The 19,298-nt window shown below is 32.6% G+C and overlaps 1 protein-coding gene across 7 annotated transcripts in view; it reads right to left on the bottom strand.

Moving 5' to 3' along the window:
- The window catches only part of Pfrx (6-phosphofructo-2-kinase/fructose-2,6-biphosphatase), a 99,814-nt gene that overhangs the window by 18,740 nt on the left and 61,776 nt on the right, over positions 1-19,298 (bottom strand). For all 7 annotated transcript variants that reach the window (XM_076513590.1, XM_076513589.1, XM_076513592.1 and 4 more), the window contains exons 5-11: positions 16,100-16,234; positions 15,293-15,476; positions 11,583-11,656; positions 11,129-11,200; positions 10,534-10,680; positions 3,802-3,906; positions 2,006-2,047 (exon numbers count right to left, since the gene is read on the bottom strand). In XM_076513590.1, coding sequence (XP_076369705.1) covers positions 2,006-2,047; positions 3,802-3,906; positions 10,534-10,680; positions 11,129-11,200; positions 11,583-11,656; positions 15,293-15,476; positions 16,100-16,234 — 759 coding nt within the window. The remainder of the gene's footprint in view (positions 1-2,005; positions 2,048-3,801; positions 3,907-10,533; positions 10,681-11,128; positions 11,201-11,582; positions 11,657-15,292; positions 15,477-16,099; positions 16,235-19,298) is intronic.

The following is a 19,298-nucleotide window of genomic DNA, read 5'->3' as shown; positions in this document are numbered from 1 at the left end:
GTGTGATCCAGCTTCCACCGGGGTACATGGGTCAGGTGACAGTGACAACGGCCAGTCTCTTTCAAAATTATAGGAAAATGACTACTGCCTCGCGGATTACTGTCAACCTTCCATGAAAAATTGGAGAATAATGAAAGGGAGCAAACTGAGAGATCAATAGCAGTAAAGGACTGACTAGGTGCGTGAAAATAAGAAAAAGAACCGGTACTGAAAAGAGAAAGGTTGTGATCAGTGAGCATAAGCTCTATGAAGAGATCCCTCCCCATCAATATCAGCACTTCCCCAGAGGGGATGATGTCCATTAAAGTCCCCAAGGATTAAAATGGGAGAGAGCAATTGTTCAATGAGAGCATCAAGGTCTGATTGATCATATGTCTCTCTAGGCAACAGGTAAAGAACCAAAAGTGATGGTACGACCCAAGGAAACAAGAATGGCTACAGCTTCCAAGGGTGTGTTGAATGGCAAAGACAGGGTGGGCATATGCTGATCAACCAACAATGCTACCCCTCAATGCACTCGTCCATCACACAGCCCGTCACTTCTGTTTAAAGAAAACTGCCAAAAGGTGACTGTGTTGGCAGGTTTCAGAAATGTTTCCTGTGGGGAAAGACAAACAAGATGGTAGGAAGCAATCACTGCTTTGATGTCACCCAGATTAGAAAGTAAACCTCAACAGTTCCATTGTATCAGGGTAGCCCTTTTTATTTATGTGTAGGCGAATTGGATGGAGAACCCTTCTGTTTACGACCACCTTATTCGGAGGAGGTCTACTGACCTCCATGGATCCTGCCCTGAGTCGATTGGGCAGGTCTTTGTTGTTGGAAGGGGATTCCAGTAACTGAGGATGCAAACGAATGATTGTTTTGCATCTTGGGATAGGAGAAAAAGATGTATCTGAAGAAATGCCTGTATTTGGAAACAAAGGATGTGGATCTTGGGGTTTGTTGGAATGTATGGGAAGAACAGAGATGGGTGTAGAAGTTGATTCATCAACTTTTTTAACCATGGAGGTCATAAGGCTTTTCATTTGTTTAGAAAACGATTCTCTTGGAGGCACAGAGAGATCTGTCTGCACTCCCACTGTACAAATTTTGTAAAAACTGTTTAAAATTTAAATCAATATAAATCTACAAAAACAGAATGAGATCAAGTTCATAATTATAAATGGTTTTTTAGTTTTTGTAGACACGAATGTATAATACTAATTAAAATAAATGTTGAACTTGTACACCTTACAGGGTGTATAAAGTAACTGTGCTGATTTTGGTGCACTTGCAATATCAGCACCTTTCTAACCCCCCTAACCCCATTAGTATATTTTCAAACAAAAATTTTTCAATAACAAATCTGTTTTTTGTTAGAGGAAATTCTTATATCATTGTTAAAAATCTAAAATATACAAATTTATGTCATGAGATACATTCAGTTACACTATGTAACACAAATTTTGTTCCTGGATAGTATGTGTTATTTTTTTAATTACTTATGTTGTAAACATACAGAAAATGGCCATTATTCCCTTCAAACTTTGCTTTTGTGGCCTGGATAAAGAAATCAACCTATTTTCTATGTAAAAACAGGCAAATCTGCACATTTCCACTTACACAAGGTCTCAATAAAACAACATATGAATCAAGATTTACATGTATTTATACTAAAGTTATACAAAAATGTTTAGAAGTGAGTGTTTTTTTGAGATTTGTAAATGTAATGTAAATCACTTTCATGTATCAGTCCCCAAATATAGTCTCCCATCATGTTTTCGTTATACACTCCCAGGTCACAAAAGCAAAGTTTGATGAGAAAAATAGGTCTCTTCCATTTACTTTAAGCATAAGCAATTGGGAAATAACACTTTCTGCCCACGAACAAGAAAAAGTAAATTTTGTTACATAGTTTTATTTATGTCATGAGATACAATCAATAATTTCAATAAATCACAACACATAAGCTGTTAATTCAGATACCTGTTGAGGATTTCAGAAGTTTCAAAAGAAAGCTTACCATAATAACTGGCTCAAGTCTGGCGACCAAATCTTCATACGACTGTGAGAAAATAAATTTGTAATGATCAAACCTTTTCAGAGTAACACAAACTAAATGTGTCCATTGTAAAATGTAGGTTTATATCTTTAATACATAAAAACAAACACTTATTGTCACAGTAAACTGGAAAGATACAATGAAAATGAAATTGTAGTTATTCAACATATTGAATTAAAGGATAATAAATCATGTAGGAGTCAACACATTGAACTAAAGGATAATAACTCATGTAGCAGTCAACATATTGAACTAAAGGATAATAATAAATGTAGCAGTCAACATATTGAACTAAATGATAATAACTCATGTAGCAGTCAACACATTGAACTGAAGGATAATAACTCATGTAGCAGTCAACATATTGAACTAAATGATAATAACTCATGTAGCAGTCAACACATTGAACTGAAGGATAATAACTCATGTAGCAGTCAACACATTGAACTGAAGGATAATAACTCATGTAGCAGTCAACACATTGAACTGAAGGATAATAACTCATGTAGCAGTCAACACATTCAACTAGAGGATAATAACTCATGTAGGAGTCAACATATTGAATTAAAGGATAATAACTCATTTTGCAGACAAGATATTGAACTGAAGGATAATAACTCATGTTGGAGTCAACATATTGAACTAAAGGATAATAACTCGTGTCGGAGTCAACATATTGAACTAAAGGATAATAACAAATGTAGCAGTCGACATATTGAACTAAAGGATAATAACAAATGTAGTAGTCGACATATTGAACTAAAGGATAATAACAAATGTAGCAGTCGACATATTGAACTAAAGGATAATAACTCATGTGGCAGTCAACACATTGAATTAAAGGATAATAACTCATGTAGGAGTCAACACATTGAATTAAAGGATAATAACTCATGTAGGAGTCAACATATTGAATTAAAGGATAATAACTCATGCAGGAGTCAACACATTGAACTAAAGGATAATAACTCTCATTTTGCAGACAACATATTGAACTGAAGGATAATAACTCATGTTGGAGTCAACATATTGAACTAAAGGATAATAACTCATGTAGCAGTCAACATATTGAACTAAAGGATAACTCATGTAGGAGTCAACATATTGAACTAAAGGATAATAACTCTCATTTTGCAGGCAATATATTGAACTGAAGGATAATAACAAATGTAGCAGTCAACATATTGAACTAAAGGATAATAACTCATGTAGCAAAGTACATACATTACAAAGCATGTACTTTATACAAACAAAATTAGAATTCAGTAACTTGTAACCATTAATTCAAATACACTGTACTTCTGAACTAAAAACCTGTGACATGGTGCAAATATTTGCACATACAATGATATAACAAAGAGTATATCACCAGCATTATGTCTAAATCGACTTAAGTCCTTTTTTTTTTTTACTGACTTTGGTGTTACACAGAAATGTCCTAGGAATTTATGGCTCCACAAGCTATCAAAATTATGTATCTCTTAACCATAAATGGGAATCTCTCATGTTTTCTAAACTTTGTACTTCACATAGTCTACTTTTCATAGTTTCAAAACCATGCACCTTGGAACATGTAAAAATAGACATTAGAACATATACAATTTTGATACAGAGAGGGATGAAATATCAACTGAACATAATGCATATAATTCTAGTAATAAACTTAAGGATACTTCAGGATACTTAATGATACTTTAGGACAATACTTAAGGAAACTTAGTGATACTTACTTGAGGATGATACTACAGAATACTTACTTCACCTCTGGGATAACGATAATTAAACTTGTTCTGGTCACGTGCAGCAAATTCTTCAGGAAATTTCTCTTGAATTTCCTCGTAAGTCATTTCTTCACAGATTCCCTTCAAAATTATTAAACACATAGCAGTTTTACAACCTAGATTTACAAAATATATATGTTTGTACTTTTGTATTGAAAAATCTAAAATAAAGCTTTACTCATACACAAAAACGAATAAGTGATTTTTTTTCTTTAAGTTCAATCAATTGCATGAATTTTTTAAGCTGTAAAAATATCCAACAAAATTTCAGTAAATAATAATATTAATACTAATATTAGCTATTTATCAATTTCTCACTTTAAATTTTCACAAAATGTTTTTATTTCTAAATGCCTAATGGAAATAATTGACTCTTGACTTTATCATAACTCACCTGTAGATGTAACTCAGAAGACACCTAACCTGTACAGATCAAAATATACAAAATGGATATTTGTGAATCCACCTCTAGCAAAACGAGGAAAATCAAGGGAAAATGAAACAATCTCGATGAATAAAAAGTCAAAACAATCACCACAAAGTCAGTCACACAACACTTCCAGACCTGAGAAGCCTAAACAAATTATGAGACTACAATCAATTGCAGAGGTGAGTAACAGATGGCAAAAGAATTGTAAAGATGGATGTATCTCCTTCCCCAGTTGCCAGAGACTTAGAAAAAAATGATCTATCAGGATATAGCAGGAGTGAAGGAGAAAGAGAAAGTCCTACAAACATGCCAACAATACCAACTTATGACATCAACATGTCAGCAGCCAAAAAATATAATTCCACCAGAAGGAAGAAAACCAAGGCAAACAAACATGCAAGGAGAATATATGACCTACCTATTCCATCAAGTAATAAAACAATAAATCTTACAGCCTGAACCAGAAAATCAGGAAGAATACATGGCTTACCTATCCCATCAAGTAATAAAACAATAAATCTTAAAGCCTGAACCAGAAAATCAGGAAGAATACATGACCTACCTATCCCATCAAGTAATAAAACAATAAATCTTACAGCCTGAACCAGGAAATCAGGAAGAATACATGACCTACCTATCCCATCAAGTAATAAAACAATAAATCTTACAGCCTGAACCAGAACATCAGGAAGAATACATGACCTACCTATACCATCAAGTAATAAAACAATAAATCTTACAGCCTGAACCAGAAAATCTGGAAGAATACATGACCTACCTATCCCATCAAGTAATAAAACAATAAATCTTACAGACTGAACCAGAAAATCTGGAAGAATACATGACCTACCTATCCCATCAAGTAATAAAACAATAAATCTTACAGACTGAACCAGAAAATCTGGAAGAATACATGACCTACCTATCCCATCAAGTAATAAAACAATAAATCTTACAGCCTGAAACAGAAAATCAGGAAGAATACATGACCTACCTATCCCATCAAGTAATAAAACAATAAAACTTACAGCCTAAACCAGGAAATCAGGAAGAATACACGACCTACCTATCCCATCAAGTAATAAAACAACAAATCTTACAGCCTGAACCAGGAAATCAGGAAGAATACATGACCTACCTATCCCATCAAGTACTAAAACAATAAATCTTACAGCCTGAACCAGAACATCAGGAAGAATACATGACCTACCTATCCCATCAAGTAATAAAACAATAAATCTTACAGCCTGAACCAGAAAATCTGGAAGAATACATGACCTACCTATCCCATCAAGTAATAAAACAATAAATCTTAAAGCCTGAACCAGAAAATCTGGAAGGAGAAACTGAATGATCCCCCCACTAACAACAAGGTAGGAGTAGATTCAAAGGGGACAAGGAAAAGCTCCACAAGCTCACAAATCCAAATGATTATTAGAAGACAAGAAACCAAATTAGACTTGTGAGTAAAGAAAAGTGTCAGAAAATATCCCCAGGATCAACAACAAAAAATAAAAAATTCTAAAGCCCTAAATGAACACATGTGAATGTTTCCATCTCTCAGCAGATAAAAACATTGACAACAGCAACTGAAATACTCCCTAGATTGTAGAGAGACACTAGATAACAAAGGAAGAGTACGAGAGGTCATATTAACTGCCTTGCTGACAACAGTAATATGGGAATCTATATCCAAAAGTATTGCACAACAGTTATATGGGAATCTATATCCAAAAGTATTGCACAACAGTAATGTGGGAATCTATACTAAAAATATTGCACAACAGTAATGTGGGAATCTATACTAAAAATATTGCACAACAGTAATGTGGGAATCTATACTAAAAATATTGCACAACAGTAATGTGGGAATCTATACTAAAAATATTGCACAACAGTAATGTGGGAATCTATACTAAAAATATTGCACAACAGTAATGTGGGAATCTATACTAAAATATTGCACAACAGTAATGTGGGAATCTATACTAAAAATATTGCACAACAGTAATGTGGGAATCTATACTAAAAATATTGCACAACAGTAATGTGGGAATCTATACTAAAAATATTGCACAACAGTAATGTGGGAATCTATACTAAAAATATTGCACAACAGTAATGTAATGTAATGTGGGAATCTATACTAAAAATATTGCACAACAGTAATGTGGGAATCTATATTAAAAATATTGCACAACAGTAATGTGGGAATCTATATTAAAAATATTGCACAACAGTATTGTGGGAATCTATACTCAAAAATATTGCACAACAGTAATGTGGGAATCTATACTAAAAATATTGCACAACAGTAATGTGGGAATCTATACTAAAAATATTGCACAACAGTAATGTGGGAATCTATACTAAAAATATTGCACAACAGTAATGTGGTAATCTATACTAAAAATATTGCACAACAGTAATGTGGGAATCTATACTAAAAATATTGCACAACAGTAATGTGGGAATCTATACTAAAAATATTGCACAACAGTAATGTGGGAATCTATACTAAAAATATTGCACAACAGTAATGTGGGAATCTATACTACAAATATTGCACAACAGTAATGTGGGAATCTATACTACAAATATTGCACAACAGTAATGTGGGAATCTATACTAAAAATATTGCACAACAGTAATGTGGGAATCTATACTAAAAATATTGCACAACAGTAATGTGGGAATCTATACTAAAAATATTGCACAACAGTAATGTGGGAATCTATACTAAAAATATTGCACAACAGTAATGTGGGAATCTATACTAAAAATATTGCACAACAGTAATGTGGGAATCTATACTAAAAATATTGCACAACAGTAATGTGGGAATCTATACTAAAAATATTGCACAACAGTAATGTGGGAATCTATACTAAAAATATTGCACAACAGTAATGTGGGAATCTATACTAAAAATATTGCACAACAGTAATGTGGGAATCTATACTAAAAATATTGCACAACAGTAATGTGGGAATCTATACTAAAAATATTGCACAACAGTAATGTGGGAATCTATACTAAAAATATTGCACAACAGTAATGTGGGAATCTATACTAAAAATATTGCACAACAGTAATGTGGGAATCTATACTAAAAATATTGCACAACAGTAATGTGGGAATCTATACTAAAAATATTGCACAACAGTAATGTGGGAATCTATACTAAAAATATTGCACAACAGTAATGTGGGAATCTATACTAAAAATATTGCACAACAGTAATGTGGGAATCTATACTAAAAATATTGCACAACAGTAATGTGGGAATCTATACTAAAAATATTGCACAACAGTAATGTGGGAATCTATACTAAAAATATTGCACAACAGTAATGTGGGAATCTATACTAAAAATATTGCACAACAGTAATGTGGGAATCTATACTAAAAATATTGCACAACAGTAATGTGGGAATCTATACTAAAAATATTGCACAACAGTAATGTGGGAATCTATACTAAAAATATTGCACAACAGTAATGTGGGAATCTATACTAAAAATATTGCACAACAGTAATGTGGGAATCTATACTAAAAATATTGCACAACAGTAATGTGGGAATCTATACTAAAAATATTGCACAACAGTAATGTGGGAATCTATACTAAAAATATTGCACAACAGTAATGTGGGAATCTATACTAAAAATATTGCACAACAGTAATGTGGGAATCTATACTAAAAATATTGCACAACAGTAATGTGGGAATCTATACTAAAAATATTGCACAACAGTAATGTGGGAATCTATACTAAAAATATTGCACAACAGTAATGTGGGAATCTATACTAAAAATATTGCACAACAGTAATGTGGGAATCTATACTAAAAATATTGCACAACAGTAATGTGGGAATCTATACTAAAAATATTGCACAACAGTAATGTGGGAATCTATACTAAAAATATTGCACAACAGTAATGTGGGAATCTATACTAAAAATATTGCACAACAGTAATGTGGGAATCTATACTAAAAATATTGCACAACAGTAATGTGGGAATCTATACTAAAAATATTGCACAACAGTAATGTGGGAATCTATACTAAAAATATTGCACAACAGTAATGTGGGAATCTATACTAAAAATATTGCACAACAGTAATGTGGGAATCTATACTAAAAATATTGCACAACAGTAATGTGGGAATCTATACTAAAAATATTGCACAACAGTAATGTGGGAATCTATACTAAAAATATTGCACAACAGTAATGTGGGAATCTATACTAAAATATTGCACAACAGTAATGTGGGAATCTATACTAAAAATATTGCACAACAGTAATGTGGGAATCTATACTAAAAATATTGCACAACAGTAATGTGGGAATCTATACTAAAAATATTGCACAACAGTAATGTGGGAATCTATACTAAAAATATTGCACAACAGTAATGTGGGAATCTATACTAAAAATATTGCACAACAGTAATGTGGGAATCTATACTAAAAATATTGCACAACAGTAATGTGGGAATCTATACTAAAAATATTGCACAACAGTAATGTGGGAATCTATACTAAAAATATTGCACAACAGTAATGTGGGAATCTATACTAAAAATATTGCACAACAGTAATGTGGGAATCTATACTAAAAATATTGCACAACAGTAATGTGGGAATCTATACTAAAAATATTGCACAACAGTAATGTGGGAATCTATACTAAAAATATTGCACAACAGTAATGTGGGAATCTATACTAAAAATATTGCACAACAGTAATGTGGGAATCTATACCCAAAAATATTGCACAACAGTAATGTGGGAATCTATACCCAAAAATATTGCACAACAGTAATGTGGGAATCTATACCCAAAAATATTGCACAACAGTAATGTGGGAATCTATACCCAAAAATATTGCACAACAGTAATGTGGGAATCTATACTAAAAATATTGCACAACAGTAATGTGGGAATCTATACTAAAAATATTGCACAAGAGTAATATGGGAATCTATACTAAAAATATTGCACAACAGTAATGTGGGAATCTATACTAAAAATATTGCACAACAGTAATGTGGGAATCTATACTAAAATATTGCACAACAGTAATGTGGGAATCTATACTAAAAATATTGCACAACAGTAATGTGGGAATCTATACTAAAAATATTGCACAACAGTAATGTGGGAATCTATACTAAAAATATTGCACAACAGTAATATGGGAATCTATACTAAAAATATTGCACAACAGTAATGTGGGAATCTATACTAAAAATATTGCACAACAGTAATGTGGGAATCTATACTACAAATATTGCACAACAGTAATATGGGAATCTATACTAAAAATATTGCACAACAGTAATATGGGAATCTATACTAAAAATATTGCACAACAGTAATGTGGGAATCTATACTAAAAATATTGCACAACAGTAATGTGGGAATCTATACTACAAATATTGCACAACAGTAATATGGGAATCTATACTAAAAATATTGCACAACAGTAATGTGGGAATCTGTACTAAAAATATTGCACAACAGTAATATGGGAATCTATACTACAAATATTGCACAACAGTAATATGGGAATCTATACTAAAAATATTGCACAACAGTAATGTGGGAATCTATACTACAAATATTGCACAACAGTAATATAGGAATCTATACTACAAATATTGCACAACAGTAATGTGGGAACAGAATGTGTAGTATAGGAATCTATACTACAAATATTGCTTCTGTTTTGTTTGTTTTTTAAATTGTATCATACTGAAGTCCACAATGTGATGCAAAAATCACAACTCACAATGAGGTGACATAACATTTCATCTTTGTCAAGAAAAGTGATTTCATTATTTCAGTGAAGTGCTTATAAAACAGTAGCAGGATAGAGGGAGCAGTGAAGAGGGTGAAGAAATTTGCAAATTAGATATTGATAAAGACATTTAAGTGGTGTATAAAAGACTGGAGAATGCAACACAAAGGCTTAGAGAGGCAAGCCCAATGTCAAAGAATAGCTATATTGTCAGAGAATGGTCTGCTTTGGTACTACCTCAATCATAAAGTTTATGGGAACACTACCTTAACTTCACTTTCCAAAGTTTTAGAATTAGTGATTAGTTTAAAGCTTATAAAAATGTAACTGTATTCCTTAACCTGTGAAGAACTATATTCATCAATTTCCTTCTTCAGTATAAAATAACACAGTTCCATGCGAGTGAACTAAAGAAATAAAACCTTCAAATAAAACTTATATATTAAATAGGCCACAGCAACTTACAGCATCTATTTCATTCAGTGCCTTCCAGCGTTCTTGTGGAGCTTCTATTCCTGAGGCTGTTTGAATTGTTCTACGAAGCTGGCTCGTCCACACTCGGAAACGTGGAATTTTCTGTTCTGCTATAAATTTGGCAAGTGCTCGTGAATACTGTGGGAAATTTGATTTAAAAAATATGAATTAGTGAATTATATCTTGTAGTTACCTATAATACCTGTATCCATTTTAATCTTTAGTAAACTCTACCTGTTCTAACATCAGTATAATGTAAAATAATGCTATAACAACAAGTAATACCAAGACTTAAAGCGTGATACTACTATTTTTTGGAGGGCTACCATAATGGTAATAAAATAATTTTCAGTAATATACACTACATAAGGCAAGCATATTACATTCATTACATTTCACATGAGATAACAATAGTATTAATCCTTCATTTTCACAAAATATAATAAATAAACAAATGTTCATTTCTCAATAATTCATAACTTATATATAGAATGTAGAATTGGAAACACTACGGCATTTTTTAAAAACCAATTTAATGTGTCAGTCTCAACCAATGATACGTTTTTGTCACATTTAAAATCATTACCTCCCATCCTCTTTCAGACAGTTCAGCATCACCACCAATACGACCTTGAAGGTTGAATTTACTTTCTCCATGCTAAGGGGTAAAGATAAAAAAAAAAAGGTTTTACCTTAATCTTGCTTAAACGTATTGAATAATTAAAATAAAAAATATATAAAACCAGCTTTTTATTTTGTTGTTTCACAAAATTTTGATAAGTAACCATGAAACATTTCAAAATAGTACTAATATAATTTCATTACAAGTTTATCCTAGTGTTACAGTTACCCTTGAAAGTTACTATATAAAGATTGATTCCAGCCTTATTATTAAGCCTTACTAATAACTATTTATTAATAGCAACCAATCTAATACTGCACGTTTTTAAACTAAAAAATATAAACGACTAAGGACAACTTAAACACAACTTTTTATCACACTACTCTATTACAACACTGACATCCCACACAAAACTTACTCTGGTTAGGTAGATTGAACGGGGGGTGATGTGAATATTCATCAGATAATATACTATTCTGCTCTGTATGTGTCCTGGAGCAAAAAAAGGCACAAAAAAACAGTAAGTAAACTAATGAACATTACTATCACTTGTAAATGTAATTATTCAACTTCCATCCTTGAAGACACAAGATTTTTAATAACAAACAACAATATAACTGAACATAGCATCTCTCCAACATACCTCCTATAAGTTTAACAATAAATATTTCATACCCTTTCCTTTTCTATCATCCAGACACAGTTGTACAACAAATGGGATGATTATTAATCCATTACTAATTTGTTAATTTTATTGAATAATCATCTTATGAACACCAGACGATAAACATGATTTTAACAAATGAATACCAAATGATAAACATGATTTTAACAAATGAATACCAAATGATAAACATGATTTTAACAAATGAATACCAGATGATAAACATGATTTTAACAAATGAATACCAGATGATAAACATGATTTTAAAAAATGAATACCAAATGATAAACGTGATTTTAACAAATGAATACCAAATGATAAATGTGATTTTAACAAATGAATACCAAATGATAAACATGATTTTAACAAATGGATATTGTAGCAGATCTGAATTTCATTTCAATATGTAAAAACCTGCTGTTATGATACTGGATAGAGTCCAAACCACTCACCAGCTACTACACAGGATGTCATTATTGGTCAACTTAAAAAATTGGAGGAATTTGCTACATCATTGGTGATGTGATACAAATAACCAAAAATGTGTTGTCTAATCATTAGCTGTACAGTTATATTAATGACATTTCACGAACTTAACATAGAAGATTCTTACAAAGAAAACCAGAAACTGCCATAAGGGAACACTGTTTCATGGGCTATGCTTTTCATAAACACACCTTTAATTACGTGTTTAAAAAGCATTTAAAAGATATGGTTTGAATATCCACATCATACAGAACTGCAGTAAAAAAAAAATGAAGGATGTAGCCTTCAATAATAATCCATGTAAATAAAAAAGTGTAGTTTGCTAAGATAAATCATGCATACATAACACTATCTATTAAATGAAATACAGTGTTATGTCACACACATGGGGGAATCAAGTCATCCAATACATGATTGTTTTAAACAACACGTTCCTGAAATTGCCAGCTGTGATAACAAAGAAGGAACTGCTGAACATAACTTTAGTGACATACAGAATGAACGACTCGTCTAAAACTATTATTATACTGACACAAGTTACTTTATTTTCATTCTATCCATTACATTTGATTTTGTGACCAGTGACTATAAATTATTTAACAATAATTTTCATACACTTCACAATGCACTGTTATATTGTATTGTAATAACCTTATCTTCCCTTAGTTGCTATAACTCAAAATCACTTTATAATCAATGCTCAGAGACCTTGAAACAATGAAAGTCAAAACGTTTGATACTTAGTTTTACCTTTATGTCTGTGAACCAGAACTATAAGTAGTGCGTGTGTGTTTGATACTTAGTTTTACCTTTATGTCTGTGAACCAGAACTACCTGTGTAGTGTGTGTGTGTTTGATACTTAGTTTTACCTTCATGTCTATGTAGTGTGCGTGTGTGTGTTTAATACTTAGTTTTACTTTCATGTCTATGTAGAGAGCGTGTGTGTTTGATACTTAGTTTTACCTTCATGTCTGTGAACCAGAACTACGTGTCTTTGATACTTAGTTTTCATGTCTTCAGAACTACGTGTCTATGTTTTATCTTCATGTCTAGAACTACCTGTGTGGTATGTGTGTGTTTGATACTTAGTTTTACCTTCATGTCTATGTAGTGTGCGTGTGTGTGTGTTTGATACTTAGTTTTACCTTTATGTCTGCGAATCAAAACTACCTGTGTAGTGTGTGTGTTTGATACTTAGTTTTACCTGTGTAGTGTGTGTGTTTGATACTGTGAACCAGAACTACCTGTGTAGTGTGTTGTTTGATACTTAGTTTTACCTTTATGTCTGTGAACCAAACTACTTAGTTTTACTTTCATGTCTATGTAGTGAGCGTGTGTGTTTGATACTTAGTTTTACCTTTATGTCTGTGAACCAGAACTACCTGTGTCGTGTGTGTGTTTGATACTTAGTTTTACCTTCATGTCTGTGAACCAGAACTACGTGTCTTTGATACTTAGTTTTATCTTCATGTCTATGAACTAGAACTACCTGTGTAGTATGTGTGTGTTTGATACTTAGTTTTACCTTCATGTCTATGTAGTGTGCGTGTGTGTGTGTGTACTTAGTTTTACCTTTATGTCTGCGAATTAGTTTTACCTTTATGTTAACTTTATGTCTGCAAACCAAAACTACCTGTGTAGTGTGTATGTGTTTGATACTTAGTTTTACTTTCATGTCTATGTAGTGTGCATGTGTGTTTGATACTTAGTTTTACCTTGATGTCTCTGTAGTGTGCATGCGTGTGTTTGATACTTAGTTTTACCTTCATGTCTGTGAACCAGAACTACGTGTGTCTTTGATACTTAGTTTTACCTTCATGTCTGTGAACCAGAACTATCTTCATGTCTATGAACTAGAACTACCTGTGTAGTGTGTGTGTGTTTTGATACTTAGTTTTAACTTTATGTCTGCAAACCAGAACTACCTGTGTAGAACTGTGTATGTGTGTGTTTGATACTTAGTTTTACCTTCATGTCTATGAACCAGAACATGTGTGTTTGATACTTAGTTTTACTTTCATGTCTATGTAGTGTGCATGTGTGTTTGATACTTAGTTTTACCTTGATGTCTCTGTAGTGTGCATGTGTGTGTTTGATACTTAGTTTTACCTTCATGTCTATGAACTAGAACTACCTGTGTAGTGTGTGTGTGTGTTTGATACTTAGTTTTACTCAAACTATGTCTAGTGTGTGTGTTTGACACTTAGTTTTAACTTTATGTCTGCAAACCAGAACTACCTGTGTGTGTTTGATACTTAGTTTTACCTTTATGTCTGTGAACCAGAACTACCTGTGTAGTGTGTGTGTTTGATACTTAGTTTTACCTTCATGTCTGTGAACCAGAACTACGTGTCTTTGATACTTAGTTTTATCTTCATGTCTATGAACTAGAACTACCTGTGTAGTATGTGTGTGTTTGATACTTAGTTTTACCTTCATGTCTATGTAGTGTGCGTGTGTGTGTGTTTGATACTTAGTTTTACCTTTATGTCTGCGAATCAAATCTACCTGTGTAGTGTGTGTGTTTAATACTTAGTTTTACCTTTATGTCTATGAACCAGAACTACCTATGTAGTGTGTGTGTTTGATACTTAGTTTTACCTTTATGTCTGTGAACCAGAACTACCTGTGTAGTGTGTGTGTTTGATACTTAGTTTTACCTTTATGCCTGCAAACCAGAACTACCTGTGTAGTGTGCATATGTGTGTTTGATACTTAGTTTTACTTTCATGTCTATGTAGTGTGCATGTGTGTTTGATACTTAGTTTTACCTTCATGTCTGTGAACCAGAACTACATGTGTCTTTGATACTTAGTTTTATCTTCATGTCTATGAACTAGAACTACCTGTGTAGTATGTGTGTGTTTGATACTTAGTTTTACACCTTCATGTCTATGTAGTGTGCGTGTGTGTGTTTGATACTTATTTTACCTTCATGTCTATGTAGTGTGCGTGTGTGTTTGATACTTAGTTTTACCTTCATGTCTGTGAACCAGAACCTTGGCCCCAGTATTGAATATCTTCATGAAAGATAAGTGTTGTTCTTCGATTTCATCCAAACTTTCATAGGTCTCCTTGTAATGTTCAATTCTCTTCATGAAATCCTTCAGTGCTTCATCTTTGTTCATACCTGTATAATCTGGACTGTGAACTTTGACCTCCTGTATCAGCAGTAAAAGAACAAACTCTCATTTTCTCAATTTATTACTAACAAGAAGCTCAGTAATACAAAATTATAAAAAAAGGAAATAAAAGTTCATTGTGAGGTATACATCTTTAAGTAACACACACTAAACCTAACTCACCTCACTTCAACCTTACAAACACTTCTTGGTCAATAGTATCCAAGTCATACAATACACTTTTACCTAAAGATTGAAATTATAATAATTTATATAGCATCAAAACAGGGTTCTTCAGAAAAATATTCCTTCAAGAGATATTAGATACACAATAAACCAGTTAAGTTTGTTACATGTACTGTTATTTGAAACATCCCATTGTCATTATTTTGTGTCTCATTGTAAAAAATAATATTTACAAGTCACAAAACTTATTTAGACAATTTATTACAAGGTCCACTTGAACTAAGTTTAGTAGTAAGAAATGCTGCATAAAGCTTTTCTTCCAATCAGTCTTCAAGTTAACAGTTTAAGGTACACAAGTTTTATGTTTTAATAAAGTGAATGTGATAGGAATAGGAAAGCCTACACTGCTTAAAAATAAACATTTTAATGCAAGCTGATTAGTTCTCACTTCACATGTAAATTCTTCAAATGCTTACCATAACATTAGCTTCAACAATACTTGGATCATCACATATAGATTCAACAAAAAACAACTTGAAGCCAAACTTCTCACAAACAATATGTTGTATAAGTCGTCGTCGTTCGAATGACGTATTAGTGGCATCATACACCTAACAAGCACAAATGTATAAAACAAACTCATAAATGTAAGTTTAAATAGACTTTAAAAAATCATAATCTTACTATTACATTACCGAGTAAGATATAAAAAAAAACAGTAATCACATACCAGTAAATTATTTGTATCTCACATCCATATTAAACACTCTTGTCTGTTAGTAATATAAGGACTCTTCATAAAGAGTTGTCATTTATAGAATTCATTGCCCTAATTCAGTTCATATGAAAATCAAATAAAAGTATTATTATTGGTCAAAGAGTTCACTGTTCAGATACAAACTACATCTACACAGAGACAACAGTTTTATTACAGATCAAATAATTCACTGTCCTGATACAGCTTATGTCAACACAGAGAGATAACAGTTTTATTACTGGTAAACACATTCACTGTCCTGATACAGACTATGTTAGCACAGAGACAGTGGTTTTATTACTGGTCAACACATTCACTTTCCTGATACAAACTATGTTAGCACAGATACAGTGGTTTTATTATTGGTTAACACATTCACTGTCCTGATACAGACTACATCAACACAGAGACAGTGGTTTTATTATTGGTCAACACATTCACTGTCCTGATACAGACTACATCAACACAGAAACAGTTGTTTTATCATTGGTCAACACATTCACTGTCCTGATACAGACTACATCAACACAGAAACAGTTGTTTTATTATTGGTCAACACATTCACTGTCCTGATACAGACTACATCAACACAGAAACAGTTGTTTTATTATTGGCCAACACATTCACTGTCCTGATACAGACTACATCAACACAGAAACAGTTGTTTTATCATTGGTCAACACATTCACTGTCCTGATACAGACTACATCAACACAGAAACAGTTGTTTTATTATTGGTCAACACATTCACTGTCCTGATACAGACTACATCAACACAGAAACATTTGTTTTATTATTGGTCAACACATTCACTGTCCTGATACAGACTACATCAACACAAACAGTTGTTTTATTATTGGTCAACACATTCACTGTCCTGATACAGACTACATCAACACAGAAACAGTTGTTTTATTATTGGCCAACACATTCACTGTCCTGATACAGACTACATCAACACAGAAACAGTTGTTTTATCATTGGTCAACACATTCACTGTCCTGATACAGACTACATCAACACAGAAACAGTTGTTTTATTATTGGTCAACACATTCACTGTCCTGATACAGACTACATCAACACAGAAACATTTGTTTTATTATTGGTCAACACATTCACTGTCCTGATACAGACTACATCAACACAAACAGTTGTTTTATTATTGGTCAACACATTCACTGTCCTGATACAGACTACATCAACACAGAAACAGTGATTTTATTATTGGTCAACACATTCACTTTCCTGATACAATGTTAGCACAGAAACAGTTGTTTTATCATTGGTCAACACAGAAACAGTTGATTTTATTATTGATCAACACATTTTTGTCCTGATACAGACTTTGTTTTATTATTGGTTGTTTTATTATTGGTCACACATTCACTGTCCTGATACAGACTACATCAACACAGAAACAGTTGTTTTATTATTGGTCAACACATTCACTGTCCTGATACAGACTACATCAACACAGAAACATTTGTTTTATTATTGGTCAACACATTCACTGTCCTGATACAGACTACATCAACACAGAAACATTTGTTTTATTATTGGTCAACACATTCACTGTCCTGATACAGACTACATCAACACAGAAACAGTTGTTTTATTATTGGTCAACACATTCACTGTCCTGATACAGACTACATCAACACAGAAACATTTGTTTTATTATTGGTCAACACATTCACTGTCCTGATACAGACTACATCAACACAGAAACAGTTGTTTTATTATTGGCCAACACATTCACTGTCCTGATACAGACTACATCAACACAGAAACAGTTGTTTTATTATTGGCCAACACATTCACTGTCCTGATACAGACTACATCAACACAGAAACAGTTGTTTTATCATTGGTCAACACATTCACTGTCCTGATACAGACTACATCAACACAGAAACAGTTGTTTTATTATTGGTCAACACATTCACTGTCCTGATACAGACTACATCAACACAGAAACATTTGTTTTATTATTGGTCAACACATTCACTGTCCTGATACAGACTACATCAACACAAACAGTTGTTTTATTATTGGTCAACACATTCACTGTCCTGATACAGACTACATCAACACAGAAACAGTTGTTTTATTATTGGCCAACACATTCACTGTCCTGATACAGACTACATCAACACAGAAACAGTTGTTTTATCATTGGTCAACACATTCACTGTCCTGATACAGACTACATCAACACAAACAGTTGTTTTATTATTGGTCAACACATTCACTGTCCTGATACAGACTACATCAACACAGAAACAGTGATTTTATTATTGGTCAACACATTCACTTTCCTGATACAATGTTAGCACAGAAACAGTTGTTTTATCATTGGTCAACACAGAAACAGTGATTTTATTATTGATCAACACATTCACTTTCCTGATACAATGTTAGCACAGAAACAGTTGTTTTATCATTGGTCAACACATTCACTGTCCTGATACAGACTACATCAACACAGAAACATTTGTTTTATTATTGGTCAACACATTCACTGTCCTGATACAGACTACATCAACACAGAAACAGTTGTTTTATTATTGGTCAACACATTCACTGTCCTGATACAGACTACATCAACACAGAAACAGTTGTTTTATTATTGGTCAACACATTCACTGTCCTGATACAGACTACATCAACACAGAAACATTTGTTTTATTATTGGTCAACACATTCACTGTCCTGATACAGACTACATCAACACAGAAACAGTTGTTTTATTATTGGCCAACACATTCACTGTCCTGATACAGACTACATCAACACAAACAGTTGTTTTATTATTGGTCAACACATTCACTGTCCTGATACAGACTACATCAACACAGAAACAGTGATTTTATTATTGGTCAACACATTCACTTTCCTGATACAATGTTAGCACAGA

This window comes from Tachypleus tridentatus, chromosome 7 (genome assembly GCF_004210375.1).
Source record: "Tachypleus tridentatus isolate NWPU-2018 chromosome 7, ASM421037v1, whole genome shotgun sequence".
NCBI classification, from domain to species: domain Eukaryota; kingdom Metazoa; phylum Arthropoda; class Merostomata; order Xiphosura; family Limulidae; genus Tachypleus; species Tachypleus tridentatus.
This window is presented reverse-complemented; position numbering and strand designations above follow the sequence as displayed.